The 13,040-nt window shown below is 42.3% G+C and overlaps 1 protein-coding gene across 1 annotated transcript; it reads left to right on the forward strand.

Moving 5' to 3' along the window:
- The first annotated feature begins 1,730 nt into the window (after positions 1 to 1,730).
- On the forward strand, positions 1,731 to 12,853 carry plxdc2a (plexin domain containing 2a). The gene is given in 14 exon segments (XM_061839336.1): positions 1,731 to 2,214; positions 4,304 to 4,455; positions 4,759 to 4,887; positions 4,965 to 5,034; positions 5,115 to 5,237; positions 6,040 to 6,158; positions 6,229 to 6,328; positions 6,562 to 6,657; positions 8,061 to 8,142; positions 8,277 to 8,337; positions 9,247 to 9,475; positions 12,008 to 12,159; positions 12,508 to 12,583; positions 12,586 to 12,853. Coding segments are annotated over 14 exon segments (1,590 nt in total). The 5' UTR covers positions 1,731 to 2,135; the 3' UTR covers positions 12,708 to 12,853.
- Positions 12,854 to 13,040: the final 187 nt, after the last annotated feature.

The following is a 13,040-nucleotide window of genomic DNA, read 5'->3' on the forward strand; positions in this document are numbered from 1 at the left end:
CCCACTCGTGTTCTTGCATTAAAGTAAGTTCACCATTTGGACGCCTCCGTTATTGTCATTCGGGGAGTTTGCGCTCTGACAGAACCGTTCGACGTTGACTCGGACGTGGCCTCCGGGCTGCCGCTACCCCCGCCCCACCGTTCAAGGGAATGGAAGGACCGTAGTGGGCCTTTTTGCTCATATAAAGTTTTAACGGCTTACGGCCATGCTACCCTGAGAACGCCCGATCTCGTCGGAAAAGTAGATCTTGGGGTATAAAAAAAGTCTGGCGACCCCTGATCTAAGATGTCACGCTGTGGCGTAGAAGAAGAAGAATCCAGTTTTAATGCTGAATACGAATGTGAAATCCGTTACGAAGGAAAGCATTTTTATTTTTCGATCATCTGCAACAAATGATCGCGCGTTGCTGTATCCGCCCGGAAAAGGACGGAAACGTGGCGCAGAAAGCCGATCGGCGTTGTGACGACAACATGGATCCTGTAGGAGTACCAGGGATGAGAATTTTCCCTGGATTCGCAAAATTCTGAGGGGTTTTTTTTTTTTTTTCCATCTTCGAATGTCATTGATGGAAAAATGTGTAGATTTGTTGAGAAAATTTGCGGGGTCAGCATCTATCGGCAACGCACGTCCTGAAATTAGTCACAGCTGTGATAGCGGAAAATGGCATCGCTATATTAAAAATTTGGTGTTTATAATCACGACAACATTCCGATTTCGGCTCTATTTCGTCAGTATTTTCACTCTGATGTTAACATTTCATAGAGAAGCATTCTGTTTACTACAGCATAGATATAACTTATAGGCATATGTGCGTATGTTATCGAGCAGTCTGCACGTTTGCCAGTATGGCGAAAAGATGGAAGATCGTGCCAGGGAAATTGAGAAAAACCACAGGGTAAAAAACTTTCAGACGGGCATGGCTTGAAAAAAGTGGAACCGTGCAGACGGGAACGAAAACGGTATCAACGTGTCTGACCGAACACGTACAAAAAGTGGACGTTCCCGGCAAAGCGCTGTGCACTCTGTGTTCCGATATGATCAATTACGGAAGCCGAGGGGTGACCAGGAAGCACAAAGGTAAGTTGGATGTAAATTTCTCAAATATTATAGAATTGACAACTGTTAATACGATTAGGCACTGGCGCTTGAAGATCACGCATTTTATCACTTTTATATTTCATGCTCTATCTCTATACATACAAACATGTTTGTGTGTATGTATATATATATATATATATATATATATACACAAACAAATTACTTGTGTACCTATTTCTGAAGTATAACTTGTAAGTACAGTAGCCTTATTTGATATCAATTTCAATGTCTACATTTTTATGTCTCAAGTTTGGCAAAATTATTTTGGTTGTTTGGACTCATATTTTAAGTTTTCAAAATTATGATTGCCCTGCATTTACACCGTTAGAAGTAAGTAGAGGTCACCAATTAATGGTGCGTTTTATGGAAGAAAAAAAAATTGTGCCCAATGGGGGGCGCATCCCCATGCCCCCCCCCCCCCCTACACACGCACACTTGCTCCTCAAATACAGTACAGGATAACTTTTTCTTCAAAATGTACTAATTTCACCTTGGAAAAACAAAACACAAAATACAGCATAGTACATTAATCATAGTTCCACTGTATATTTGTATGATCACTACGAGGCCATAAATATGAAACAAAGAAGTAATTGAAATGGACTTAATAGGGTACGACAAATTGGTGCGGTGTTGCTGTGTCGACATCTACTGGCGAAAAATAAACTGTCGAAGCACCGTTACTGCTGCATTCAGGTACACGTGGGACTTTTAAAGTGGCATCAAGTAAAATTGTTGAATCGTAATATGAAGTTTTGACATTCTCGGAACAGGAGGGAAAAATAAGCAGAGTTTTGTAAGGGACGAAACTTTTTTTTTTTTAATTGTTAATATGATCGAAGTACTGCTATTTCCAATGGTCCGTGAAGGCAGCGTAGACCTCATGTTGTCGTCACTGAGGTTGATAAAAGTGGCGGCCAGCTGGTTTGTCTTGACGTTTGCAACTCGCCGACAAATCGTCTCGGATTTTAACTTGACATAGAATTTGTTAAAAAAAAAAAAAACATAATAATATTGCCTTTCTTCAGGAGGAAATAATGAAGAGCAGTGTTATTACGGCATTGTTGGTTGTTTTGCAGTTTCAAGTCAGCTACGTGACGGCAAGATCTGCTTTTGGCAAGTCACTCAACTTTTCATTCCGTTTTGTATTATTTTTTTTCTATACATAGGGTAGAAATTGTATATAGTCTAAGAAATAAACATATTTTCAAAAATTATAGCAACGTACAATATGTAGAACTCATTTTGTTAATGCAAGTTCATTTTAAATCACATTTGTCTATATAGGTACTCAAATTATTTCATTTTTCTTTTTTTTTCCGTTTGTGATTTTGTCATCTTTGTTTTAATGTTCAGAATTTTTTAAGTGTAGATGTTAATTGAACTGACACGAATAAATCTGAACCCTAATCCATTTAACATTTTGCAAATAGGGGTCCCCCAATTGTGCAGTAATTGCACTCAACTTTTCATTTCATTTTACATTTAGATTTTTTTTCTACACATACAGTAGAAATTGTATATAGTCTAAGAAATATACATATTTTTTAAAAATTATAGCACAGTATTAAGACGTACAATATGCAGAACTTATTTTGTTAGTTCATTTGAAATCACATTTGTTTGTATAGGTACTTAAATGATTTATTTTCTTATTTTTTTTTTTTTTATTTTCATTTTGTCGTCTGTTTAAACGTTCAGGGTTTTTGAAATATAGATGTTAATTGAACTGACACGAGTAAATCTGAACACCAATCCATTTTCAGCATTTTGCAAATATTAGGGGTCCCCCAATTGTGCAATAATTGCACTATGCAAGCGTGTGTGCGTGTATATATATATATATATATATATATATATATATAGTGATACATACATTCAAGTTTTGTCATAAAGCATGTAGCAAGGTTTTTTGTTTTTATTGAACAATGCCTGTACCAATTCATCCTGTTTTTGTATTTTTTAATGCAATTTATATTTTGTAAAAATATTAATTTTAATTTCACAAATGTATAAATATGTATATATGTGTGTATGTATGTGTATATATATATATATATATATATAATATATATATATATATATATATGTGTGTGTGTGTGTGTGTGTGCAGACGAATACAACAAAAAATCGAAACTTCCCCCCAATTTAGAATTTCATCTAATACTAAAGGGTCACCCAGTAAAGCATAAAGGTTGTCTAATTTTATATTTGTCGCATTGATATATTTTCCTATCAAAAGGACTACAATGAAATGTTTCATTTTTCAGACATTTTTTTTTTTTTTTTTTTTGTTTTGTGTGGTTTCCCTCCAAGTCTCCATGTCACATTGCAATGCAGGCGCAGTACCTGAACTGTATGTCCCCCAAAACAGTCTGCGATTGCTTTTGCCGCTTCGCTGGTGTGAAGAATGTGCGGAGGCTGCCGTCTTCGCCGTGGCCTGTGAAGAGCAAAGTGACTCACCCGCAGCGGCGTGACGGCCGTGAGCGAAGCACGTTGGCCTCCGCTGGAGCGATGCTTTCGCGGACCACGCAGTATTAGCATTACTGTGTTACTACAGCCTGCTGAAACTAGACCTACCTATACCGATTTTTTTAATGATTTTTTTTTTTTTTTTTTTTACTACGTTTCAGTGTTGTAGGCAACAATAGCTGGAAAACTACTGCTACAGTGGAGGGGGGCAGGGGAGTGCTTCATTTGATTATGTGCATGTACAGTTAATAAAAAAAAAAATGCCTCTTTTTCTTAAATATCCATCCATTTTCTTAGCCCCTTATCCTCACAAGGTCGGGGGGAATGCCGGAGCCTATCCCAGCTGTCAACGGGCAGGAGGCCGGGTACCCCCTGAACTGGTCGCCAGCCAATTGCAGGGCACATAGAGACAAACGGTCGCACTCACAGTCACACCTAGGGGCAATTTAAAGTGTCCAATTAATGCTGCATGTTTTGTTTCCTCCCACATCCCCAAAAAAATGCAACAACAATTGCCCCGAGGTGTGATTGTGAGTGCGGCTGTTTGTCTCCATGTGCCCTGCGATTGGCTGGCAACCAGTTCAGGATGTGCCCCGCCTCCTGTCCATTGACACCTGGGATGAGCTCCAGTATTCCCAGTGACCCTCGTGAGGATAAGCGGCAAAGAAAATGGATGGAAAACACAAAATTGGAAAATATCGAGCGCATTAATATCTTGTGTTTGGACTCGCAGGTTTTAGCAGCCAGACACTGTCTACGATCGTGGAAAGCCCACCCGGAAGCCCCGAGAGAGCCAAGGTCTGGGCCTCGGACCTCGGGGGCCTCTCCAGGGACCGCGGCCTGCCGGACGACCCTGATGCCGACGACAACGCCACGCAGATTGTGGTGAGACCCCGAGACTACTTGAGCTCGTGCGACGATAAGCACGCAAACAGCAACCGGCAACGTGCGTTCGATACCAAGAGTGACGTTGTTTTGCCGCTTCAAAGCAGGAGGAGTTGTTTTACTTTATTTTAGTTGTATAGAACAGAGCGAGCGCGCATCTCACGTACTGAAAGACTGAAGGAGGAACGGATTTATTAGTAATATTATTTTCTGTTATTGACCAGATTTTTAGTCCATATGGAGAACCGGCAAAGAATTCTTGGTGACTTTTTATTAATGCGGAATTGAATCTATTTGGGCCAGAACATGGATCACGTCTACTACACGTCTAAAATCGTCGGTCCCGGAGACGCGTGGGTCCACACGGAGCGGGCCGACAAGAACCGGTGGAAGAGCAGCGGCTTCCTGTCCAGCACGCACCGCCAAGCCGAGGTTTTGCATCATCCATCATCATCATCATCCGTCTTCCATATTTATACCACACCAAAAGACACTTTTCTCTCTTCCAGAGAATCAATCTTTCTTTTGACTTTCCGTTCTACGGGCACCTGCTGAAGGAAGTCGCCGTGGCAACGGGAGGCAAGCGCATCCGCCGCTTTGTCAACGAATCGTATTTTGGCGAAAAAGGGTTCACTGAAGTTCACGTTTTCCCCGGTCAGGTTTCCTTTATACGGGCGAGGTCCTCCACCGCTTGCTCACCGCCACTCAGTACATTGCGCCGCTCATGGCCAACTTTGACCCCGCCCTCTCCAGCAACTCCTCCGTCTTTTACTTTGATAATGGTAAGATCACATTAACATTCTCATCATTTGTTTGCAAAGATATAATTGCGTATATATTATATATCCAACAGTATTTTTGTGTATTTGCATTGTATTATTTTCAAAAATATTTTTCACTTCTAAATCCTTTTTAAGAATATTAAATGTAGCCATGTATGTGTATATTATATTATTTTATTTTGGATCAATCAGTTTCATGTGAAAGATTTTTTTTAACTAATATACCATTTTTTAACTGATATTGTATTCATATTTTTAGAGAAAACTTGAAAAATATGCATTTTGTAAACCTCTTAAATGGAAATTTCTTTCACAATATTATTACTGTATTCTTATTGATGAATTTAAAATATTTTTTAAAACTATACCTGTATACATATAGTTCAAATGACATAAAATTATTTTGTTTCAAATTTTCATTTTTCTTGGTTTTTATTTATTAAAGTATATTACAAAAATGATTTATTTTGTGTTTTGTACACAAAATTGATGCGAAATAGCACTTGTAATTACATCTTAGCATGATTTCATTTAAAATTGATCTCAAATGGAATATGCATTTAAAAATAAAGCCAATTAAATGGAATTTTTTTCATGACATACACCGGTAGTTTTTCTGCAATGTATCTATTTTTTAAATTATTTATTGGAATTTGAAGCAAATATTTGTGTAATATTTTAAAGCACAAGTTGTTTTGTCATAATGTGTTTTCCCAGAATTTTTAAAAACATTTTTTAACCTGAACGCCTCCTTCCGTATTAAATATGAATCACGTTAGCCGCTGGTCTCGTACCTTGCCAGGCTCCGCCCTGGTGGTGCAGTGGACCCGCCTCCACCTGCAGGACGACGCCCGCTCGGGCGCGTTCACTTTCCAAGCGTCCCTGCACAGCGACGGACGCATCGTCTTCGCCTACAAAGAGGTGACCGCCACCTTCACCTCGTGCCATTCTTCTTTTTTTATGATTCATTTTTATCTTTTTTCTTTTTTAGATCCCCGTTGACATCAGCGACGTCAGCAGCCAGAATCATCCGGTCAAAGTCGGCCTGTCGGACGCTTTCGTGGTGCTCCACGAGATTGACCAGATCCCCAGTGAGTACGACGTGATACATAAAACTTTTTAATCTCGTTTTATCAGCCCAAAGATGTTCGTGTCGTTCTCTTGATTGTTTTCCCAAAGCGTGAGTTGAAGGCCTTGATCGTAAAGGTGAAAGTTCACGACAACAATTCGCTATAAACCACATTGATCTGTAATTACATTGTCAGTACACATTCATACGATGACTTGGTAAACCCAAAAACGTGCATCTTCTTCTACATGGTAGACGTGCGGCGGAGAACCATCTACGAGTACCACAAAGTGGACATTCTCAAGTCCAAAATCTCCAACGCCACCACTGTCGAGATATTACCGCTTCCAAGTAAGTCGCAAGTCTCCCAGAAAAAAAAATCGTTCCACTTGTCAAATTCAAATGAAAGTTCATTAAATAGAAAAAACTGTCTTAATTATATGATATATAACCAGGTTTAAATTCAATTAAATATGTAAAAGTCCTTGTCATGCACAATTATTCAAATATGCAGTGAAAAAATATGAAATATGTTAAGCATCCATCCATTTTCTGAGCCACTTATCCTCACGAGGGTCGCGGGAGTGTTGGAGCCTATCCCAGCTGTCAACGAGCAGGAGGCGGGGGACACCCTGAACTGGTCGCCAGCCAATCACAGGGCACATCGAGACAAAAAGCCGCACTCACAATCGCACCTTGGGGCAATTTAGAGTTTTGGGATGTGGGAGGTGCCCGGAGAAAACCCACGCAGGCACGGGGAGAACATGCAAAAGCCACACAGGCGGGTGCGGGATCGAACCCAGGTCCTCAGAACCGTGAGGCCAACGTTTTCCAGCGGAGCCCACCGTGCCGGCTATATTAAAAAATTTCTGGAATAAAATGAAAACCTGCATATTTTTCCAGTCATGAATGTGGAAGATATAAAATTAAGGTTCAACCTATAAATCCATATGACAGAATTATTTTTATCAATAAACAATCACAATTACAATTGTTGAAAAAAAATAGAGAATAGCAGATTTAGTTAATATTTTCAAGTGCAAATGATGAAATATGAGTAGAATAAATCAGTGAAAAGGAAAATCTATATTACGCAGGATTTTCATGTGTTAAGTAAATGTGGGAAAAAATACATATTTTAATCAAAAAAAGCAAAATTATATCAATTGTTGAAAGTATAAATGTCCCTTAAATATTTAGTAAATGAGAAAATAAATAATAATAATAAAACACTCAACATCTCGTTAATTAATGCAAATTTAAAGGTAACAAAAATGTAAAAAATCTCCTCAAAAGGGGCAGCTGGAAAGCGTTGGTCCACAGTTCTGAGGTCCCGGGTTCGATCCCGGTGCTGCCTTTGTGGAGTTCGCATGTACTCCCCCTGTCTGCGTGGATTTTCTCCGGGCACTCCGGTTTCCTCCCACATCCCCAAAAACATGCAGCATTAATTGGACGCTCTAAATTGCCCGTAGGTGTGATTGTGAGTGCGGCTGTTTGTCTCGATGTGCCCTGCGATTGGCTCAGGGTGTGCCCCGCCTCCTGCCCGTTGACGGCCGGGATAGGCTCCAACACTCCCCGCGACCCTCGTGAGGATAAGCGGCAAAGAAAATGGATGGATGGATGAATCCTCAAAAGGTGGAAAAACAGGAAGTAGCTCAACATCATCAAATGAATGGCAAGCGTGTGGGAGACGTACGCGGAGATGCTCAAGTTGAATCTTTCAATGTTTCCTGATTGTGTGTGTCGGTCCTCAGCCTGCTTGCAGTTTTCCAGCTGTGCTCCGTGTGTCACTTCTCAGATCGGCTTCAACTGCAGTTGGTGCTCTCGCCTGCAGAGGTCAAACGGAAAAGCACACACGGCACATCGTCTCCAGAATGTGGACAATTCCTGACCGCCTGCATCACCGCGTCAACCTTTCTTTTTTTTTTTTTTGTTTTGTTTGTTTTTTTCGTTTGTTTGTTATATCCCAGATGCTCCAGCGGCTTCGATCGGAACCGACAGGACTGGGTGGACCACGGCTGCCGGGAGGAGGTCGGCATCCGTCCATCTGTTTACCGTAATTCCCGGCCTACGGAGCGCAGCTGGTTATAACCCTTACCCGGTACATTTGTAAAGGAAATACCATTTGGTGCAGCTGTGTAAAAGGCGCAAGTGCCCACATTGAAACAAGAGATTAACAAAGACGGTACACAGAGACTTTAATGCTAACGCTAGCGCCTCGCTAACAGGGCCGGTTAAAAAAAATACCGGTAAAAATCACTGAGACACGGCAGTAACACGCTAGCACAGCGCTAACAGGGCCCGACCGGTAAAGGTCACTTCCTCGGCACATATATTCCACCAGTCTCACTCTTACATTTTCCGCTCGAGCGCCCACTCGCGACCGTTGGGAAAAAATACACGAATTAGCCGCATCACCGCATAAACCGCAGGGTTGAAAGCCTGTGGAAAAAGTCGCGGGTTATAGGCCGGGAATTACGGTATTTTCTTCGTATTATACGGGTTGGGTCGTAGGGTCAGCAGCCCGAGCGTAGACGTGGACCTGAACCAACATAGGGTGTCAGTCCCGCCAGTGTTTCCTGGGCACCGTAGCCTCCATCTTGCTTTTTGGATCATCAAGATTTGGAACAGTGTAGCAAAATTCTGATGCCTTTTTTTTTTTTTGGTGCTGGGGGGTCGGGGAATAAGAATAAAAATGTAATATAAAGTGGAAAAGTATGGTCTAGTGTACCCAGTTCCAAATGAGGAGGACTTCAAGTATGGCTAAATTTTGGAACATTCTGGGGAGAGTGCTTCATTCACGGAACAAGGGTGTCGGGGAGCAGACCCTATCGAGACAGGTCCAACTATAACCCCGAGACAGGGACCAAAATCCGTTATGAAAACCTACAAAGACCTGTTCGAAAAAGCCGATTTACCCCTCAAATGTTGCCTCTCCAGGGACGAGATCCCCGTTGTCTGCGAGGGCCCGACGTCACGGACGCGTCGTCCCGCCACCGCGCGGCGGCGCCCGCTGATGTGGCGCCGTCGACGGCCCAATCTGGCCAGCGGAAGCGCTCCGGCCCGACCGGCGCCCCTCACGGCAGGTCATCCGACGCCCGGAAGTCGCAGGCACGGAGTCGGGGGGAGGCGACGTCTGCTCCTTGTTCCTTCACCAGCCGACCCGCAGGTTTGCTTCTCATTTAACCCCCCCCTCCAAACTCCACCATTGCTCAGACGTGCATTTTGCCGCTTATGTATTCATGGCAAGGAATCAAAGTATTCAACATTTTATGGAACTCAACACATCACAACTCTTAGGATTACCATAATTTCCCGCCTACAAACCGTGACTTTTTTCACACGCTTCCGACCCAATTTGTGTATTTTTTTATAGCGGGCGCAAGGGGGCACTCGAGCGGAAAAGGTAAGAATTAGACCGGGGGAATATATGGGCCGAGGAAGTGACTTTTACTGGCATTGTTAGCGCTGTGTTACTGGCGTGTCTCTGTTATATTTACCGCTAAGTTTTTATTTTAACCGGCCCTGGTAGCAGTAGCTTTAGCGTGGCGCTAGTGTTAGCACTAGCGTTAGCGTGGCGCTAGCACTAGCGTTAGCACTCGGGTGGTGCTAGCATTAGCACTTGCCTTATCTCGGCGCTAGTGCTAGCATTAAATTCTTTCTGTGTCTTTGTAAATATCTCATGCGGGTTTGAAAGTGGGTACTTGCAGTTTTTACACGGCTGCAGCGTATGTATGTACCAAATGGTATTTCCTTTACAAATATCCTCGGTGAGGCTTGTAACCAGGTGCGCTCTGTAGGCCGGGAATTACAGTATATTGGACATCGACTGTAAGGGAATTCAAATATTTGCAGCATTTTTGGCCTTATACAGTAACTGCGATGAACATATTTTTTTCGCTATTAGAATACAGTTGTGGAAAAAAATGCAAGAAATATATTTGAGTTCAAATAAAATATTTGCAGCATTTTCTAGAAAGCTGAAAATGTATGAAAAATATTAAATAATAATTCCTAGTGATTTAATAATTTTGAAAATAAGTAAAACATAATAATTGTATTATGACATTTCAGTTATTAGGATGCAGTTTTTGAAACATTTGTCACAAACGTATTAATATAACGGATATTTTGTAGTGAAGATTCATGTTTGTAAGATCCCCAAAGAAAAAAAAATGGAAACATACCAACCAATAAAAAAAGGTGTAAAACAACAAAGTACAGTATAAAAAACAAAGAATAATACAAGTTAAATAGTATTTTAAAATATCATTCAAATTAGACAAAAAAAGGATCTGAACACGACACTTTGTGTAGGACATCGTCGTGTTGTGATGTACAGTGTGTACTTTGTGGTTCAAAGTGTTTGTGTGTGTGTGTGTGTGTGTGTGTGGAGGAGGATGGGAGGGGGGGGAGGGGGGGGGCAATGGCGTGGAGCTATTTGCCAGCGCTGCGTTAGCACATAGTTGAGTGTGTACAGCGCCATGTTAAATACTGCATAGCGTCCTCAACGTATGTGCGGATTTGCGGCCGCCTCGTGGGGGCCTGACAAGACGGGGGGTCCGGTTGTTGACGGGGCCCCCGCCGGAGGCTGTTGCTGACAGACACTGACTCAATCTTCTTCTTCTTTTTTTTTTTTAGCGCTGTTATTTATTGCGATGTGTGTAGATTTCACATCAATGTGAAACGTAAATTACATTAAATATCAAGCGTGTTCATTTATTTGTTGGTTATTCAATAATTAGCGTTAGTTGGCTCGTTTTTTAGTCCCTGGCTGATTTCATTCATTTTGTGATTTGTTACTTTTGTTCGTTAGTTAGCGATCGAGCTAAAATAGTTTGCTCACACATTCATTTGTGTTACTTACTTACTAACTTCACCCCGTTCATTCTTTTGTATTAATGAGATGTATTTGTTCATTAGTTTGTTGATTAATATGTTTGGTCATTCGTTCATTGTTCAGTACATTTAAATGATTATTCTTTTTGGTCTTTTAATGTTTGTTTGCTAATTGCTGCTGCGTATGGATGCTAATTTGTTCGTTCGTTAATTAGCTTGTTCATTATTTCGGGTTTTCATAGGTAATTTTTTTTTCTTTTGTGACTTTATTTTATTCATTAGTCAGTTAGTTATTATCTATGTATGTATTAGTCATTCAGTGAGTTTATTCTTTTTTCCGTAGTTTGTGTGTTGATTAGCTAATTCCTTTCTTAGCTACCTGGTTTGCGCACGAGTTAATTTTGTCAGGTTTTTTTTTCCATTACTTAGTTTGTTTGTTTATTCGTTACGTAATTTATTTTGTTGGTTCATGGACCAATTAATGAGTTCTTTCATGAGTTGGCTAATTTTCTCAGTAGTTCGCTAGTTCATTCGGCAGTTGACTTTGTCCCATTAGTTCATTCATGAGTTTTTTTTGGTTTATTGTTATTATTTCCCTCGTGGATTATTTAGTTTGTTTCCAGGATTATACAATCGCAGCAACTGGCACGTGGTCGGACTGAGGAATTTTTAAAAATCTGCTAGCGTAGACCCAAAAATTTTCTGAAGGCAGATGTGCATAAGTGCCACCGACAGAACCGGACCGCTTATGCATAGCGTGTCTCAGATCTGGTTTCCGATAATGTAGGGATGGGTCATAATCTGTGATGTAAACATTTACATGACATACATGTAACGTTTCCACGCGTGGGCTCTCTCGCAGCGGGCGGCGAGGACAACGACACGGGCCAGCGGGACCAAGCGGGTCTCCTGGCGGGCTTGGTCGTGGTGATGGTCGTCACGGCGGCGGCGTTCCTGGTATTCGTCTACGTGTACAATCACCCGACGTCCGGCGCCAGCCTCTTCTTCATGGAGGTCTGTGACTACGACGGCAGCAAACTCGTACGGCTTACGCTTCTCGTTCGATTCCCTCCACCGAGGACTTTATGAGTTCACCCCGATTTATGAAATCTTTCACAATTTAGCGTCGCCAAGCTCTCTGGGTGACGTGCTTCAAATTCGGTACGGATTGGACAAAAGGTCAAGGAGGTCGCGATTAAACGACTTTGGAAAATGACCCTAAAGCGCCACTTTCAAAATATTCCCGAAAGTGCTACTGAAATGTTTTGTAATTTCTTCTATTCGTCCGCCCAGACCCGATGCTGAAATTTTTAATGATTTAATAATCACAATTAACCAAACCCTCCATGCGCTCGTCTGCAGCGGCGCCCCGCCCGTTGGCCCACCATGAAGTTCCGCCGCGGCTCGGGCCGCCCTCCCTACGCCGAGGTGGACCCCCCGACGCGGCGGTCGTCGCCCCCGAGCGGTCGTTCGTCGTGGCCGCCAGGCGGGAGAGCGAGCAGAAGGAAGGCTTCATCGTCCCCGACCCGCGGGAGCGATTCCTCCGCTCGGACAGCTCCTGACCTGGACTGCGACTCTTTCTTACGTTTCTACCTCCGTGAGGAAAGGAGAAGATTTTCACGCGGGCTTCGCGTTTGCCAGTGGACTGCCGAAATGTTCTCCGCGAAGACAGCCAGACTTTGTGGCCGAGATCGCTGTTATGTGTCAGCGTTCCCTCGGGGGGTGGGGGGGGGGGACTTCTTCCTCCTCTCGGTGGCGGAATGTCTTGGCCCGGTGTCATTTCCTCTTTTCCAAAATGCAAACGAAATTCCTCACATTGTCTGCCTCCCTGACCAGGGTTCAGAAGGTCTTCGCTGCCATTCAAGCATCATTTTTGATTCACAAATATGTACACT

Source organism: Syngnathoides biaculeatus, chromosome 13 (genome assembly GCF_019802595.1).
Source record: "Syngnathoides biaculeatus isolate LvHL_M chromosome 13, ASM1980259v1, whole genome shotgun sequence".
Classification (NCBI taxonomy): Eukaryota; Metazoa; Chordata; class Actinopteri; order Syngnathiformes; family Syngnathidae; genus Syngnathoides; species Syngnathoides biaculeatus.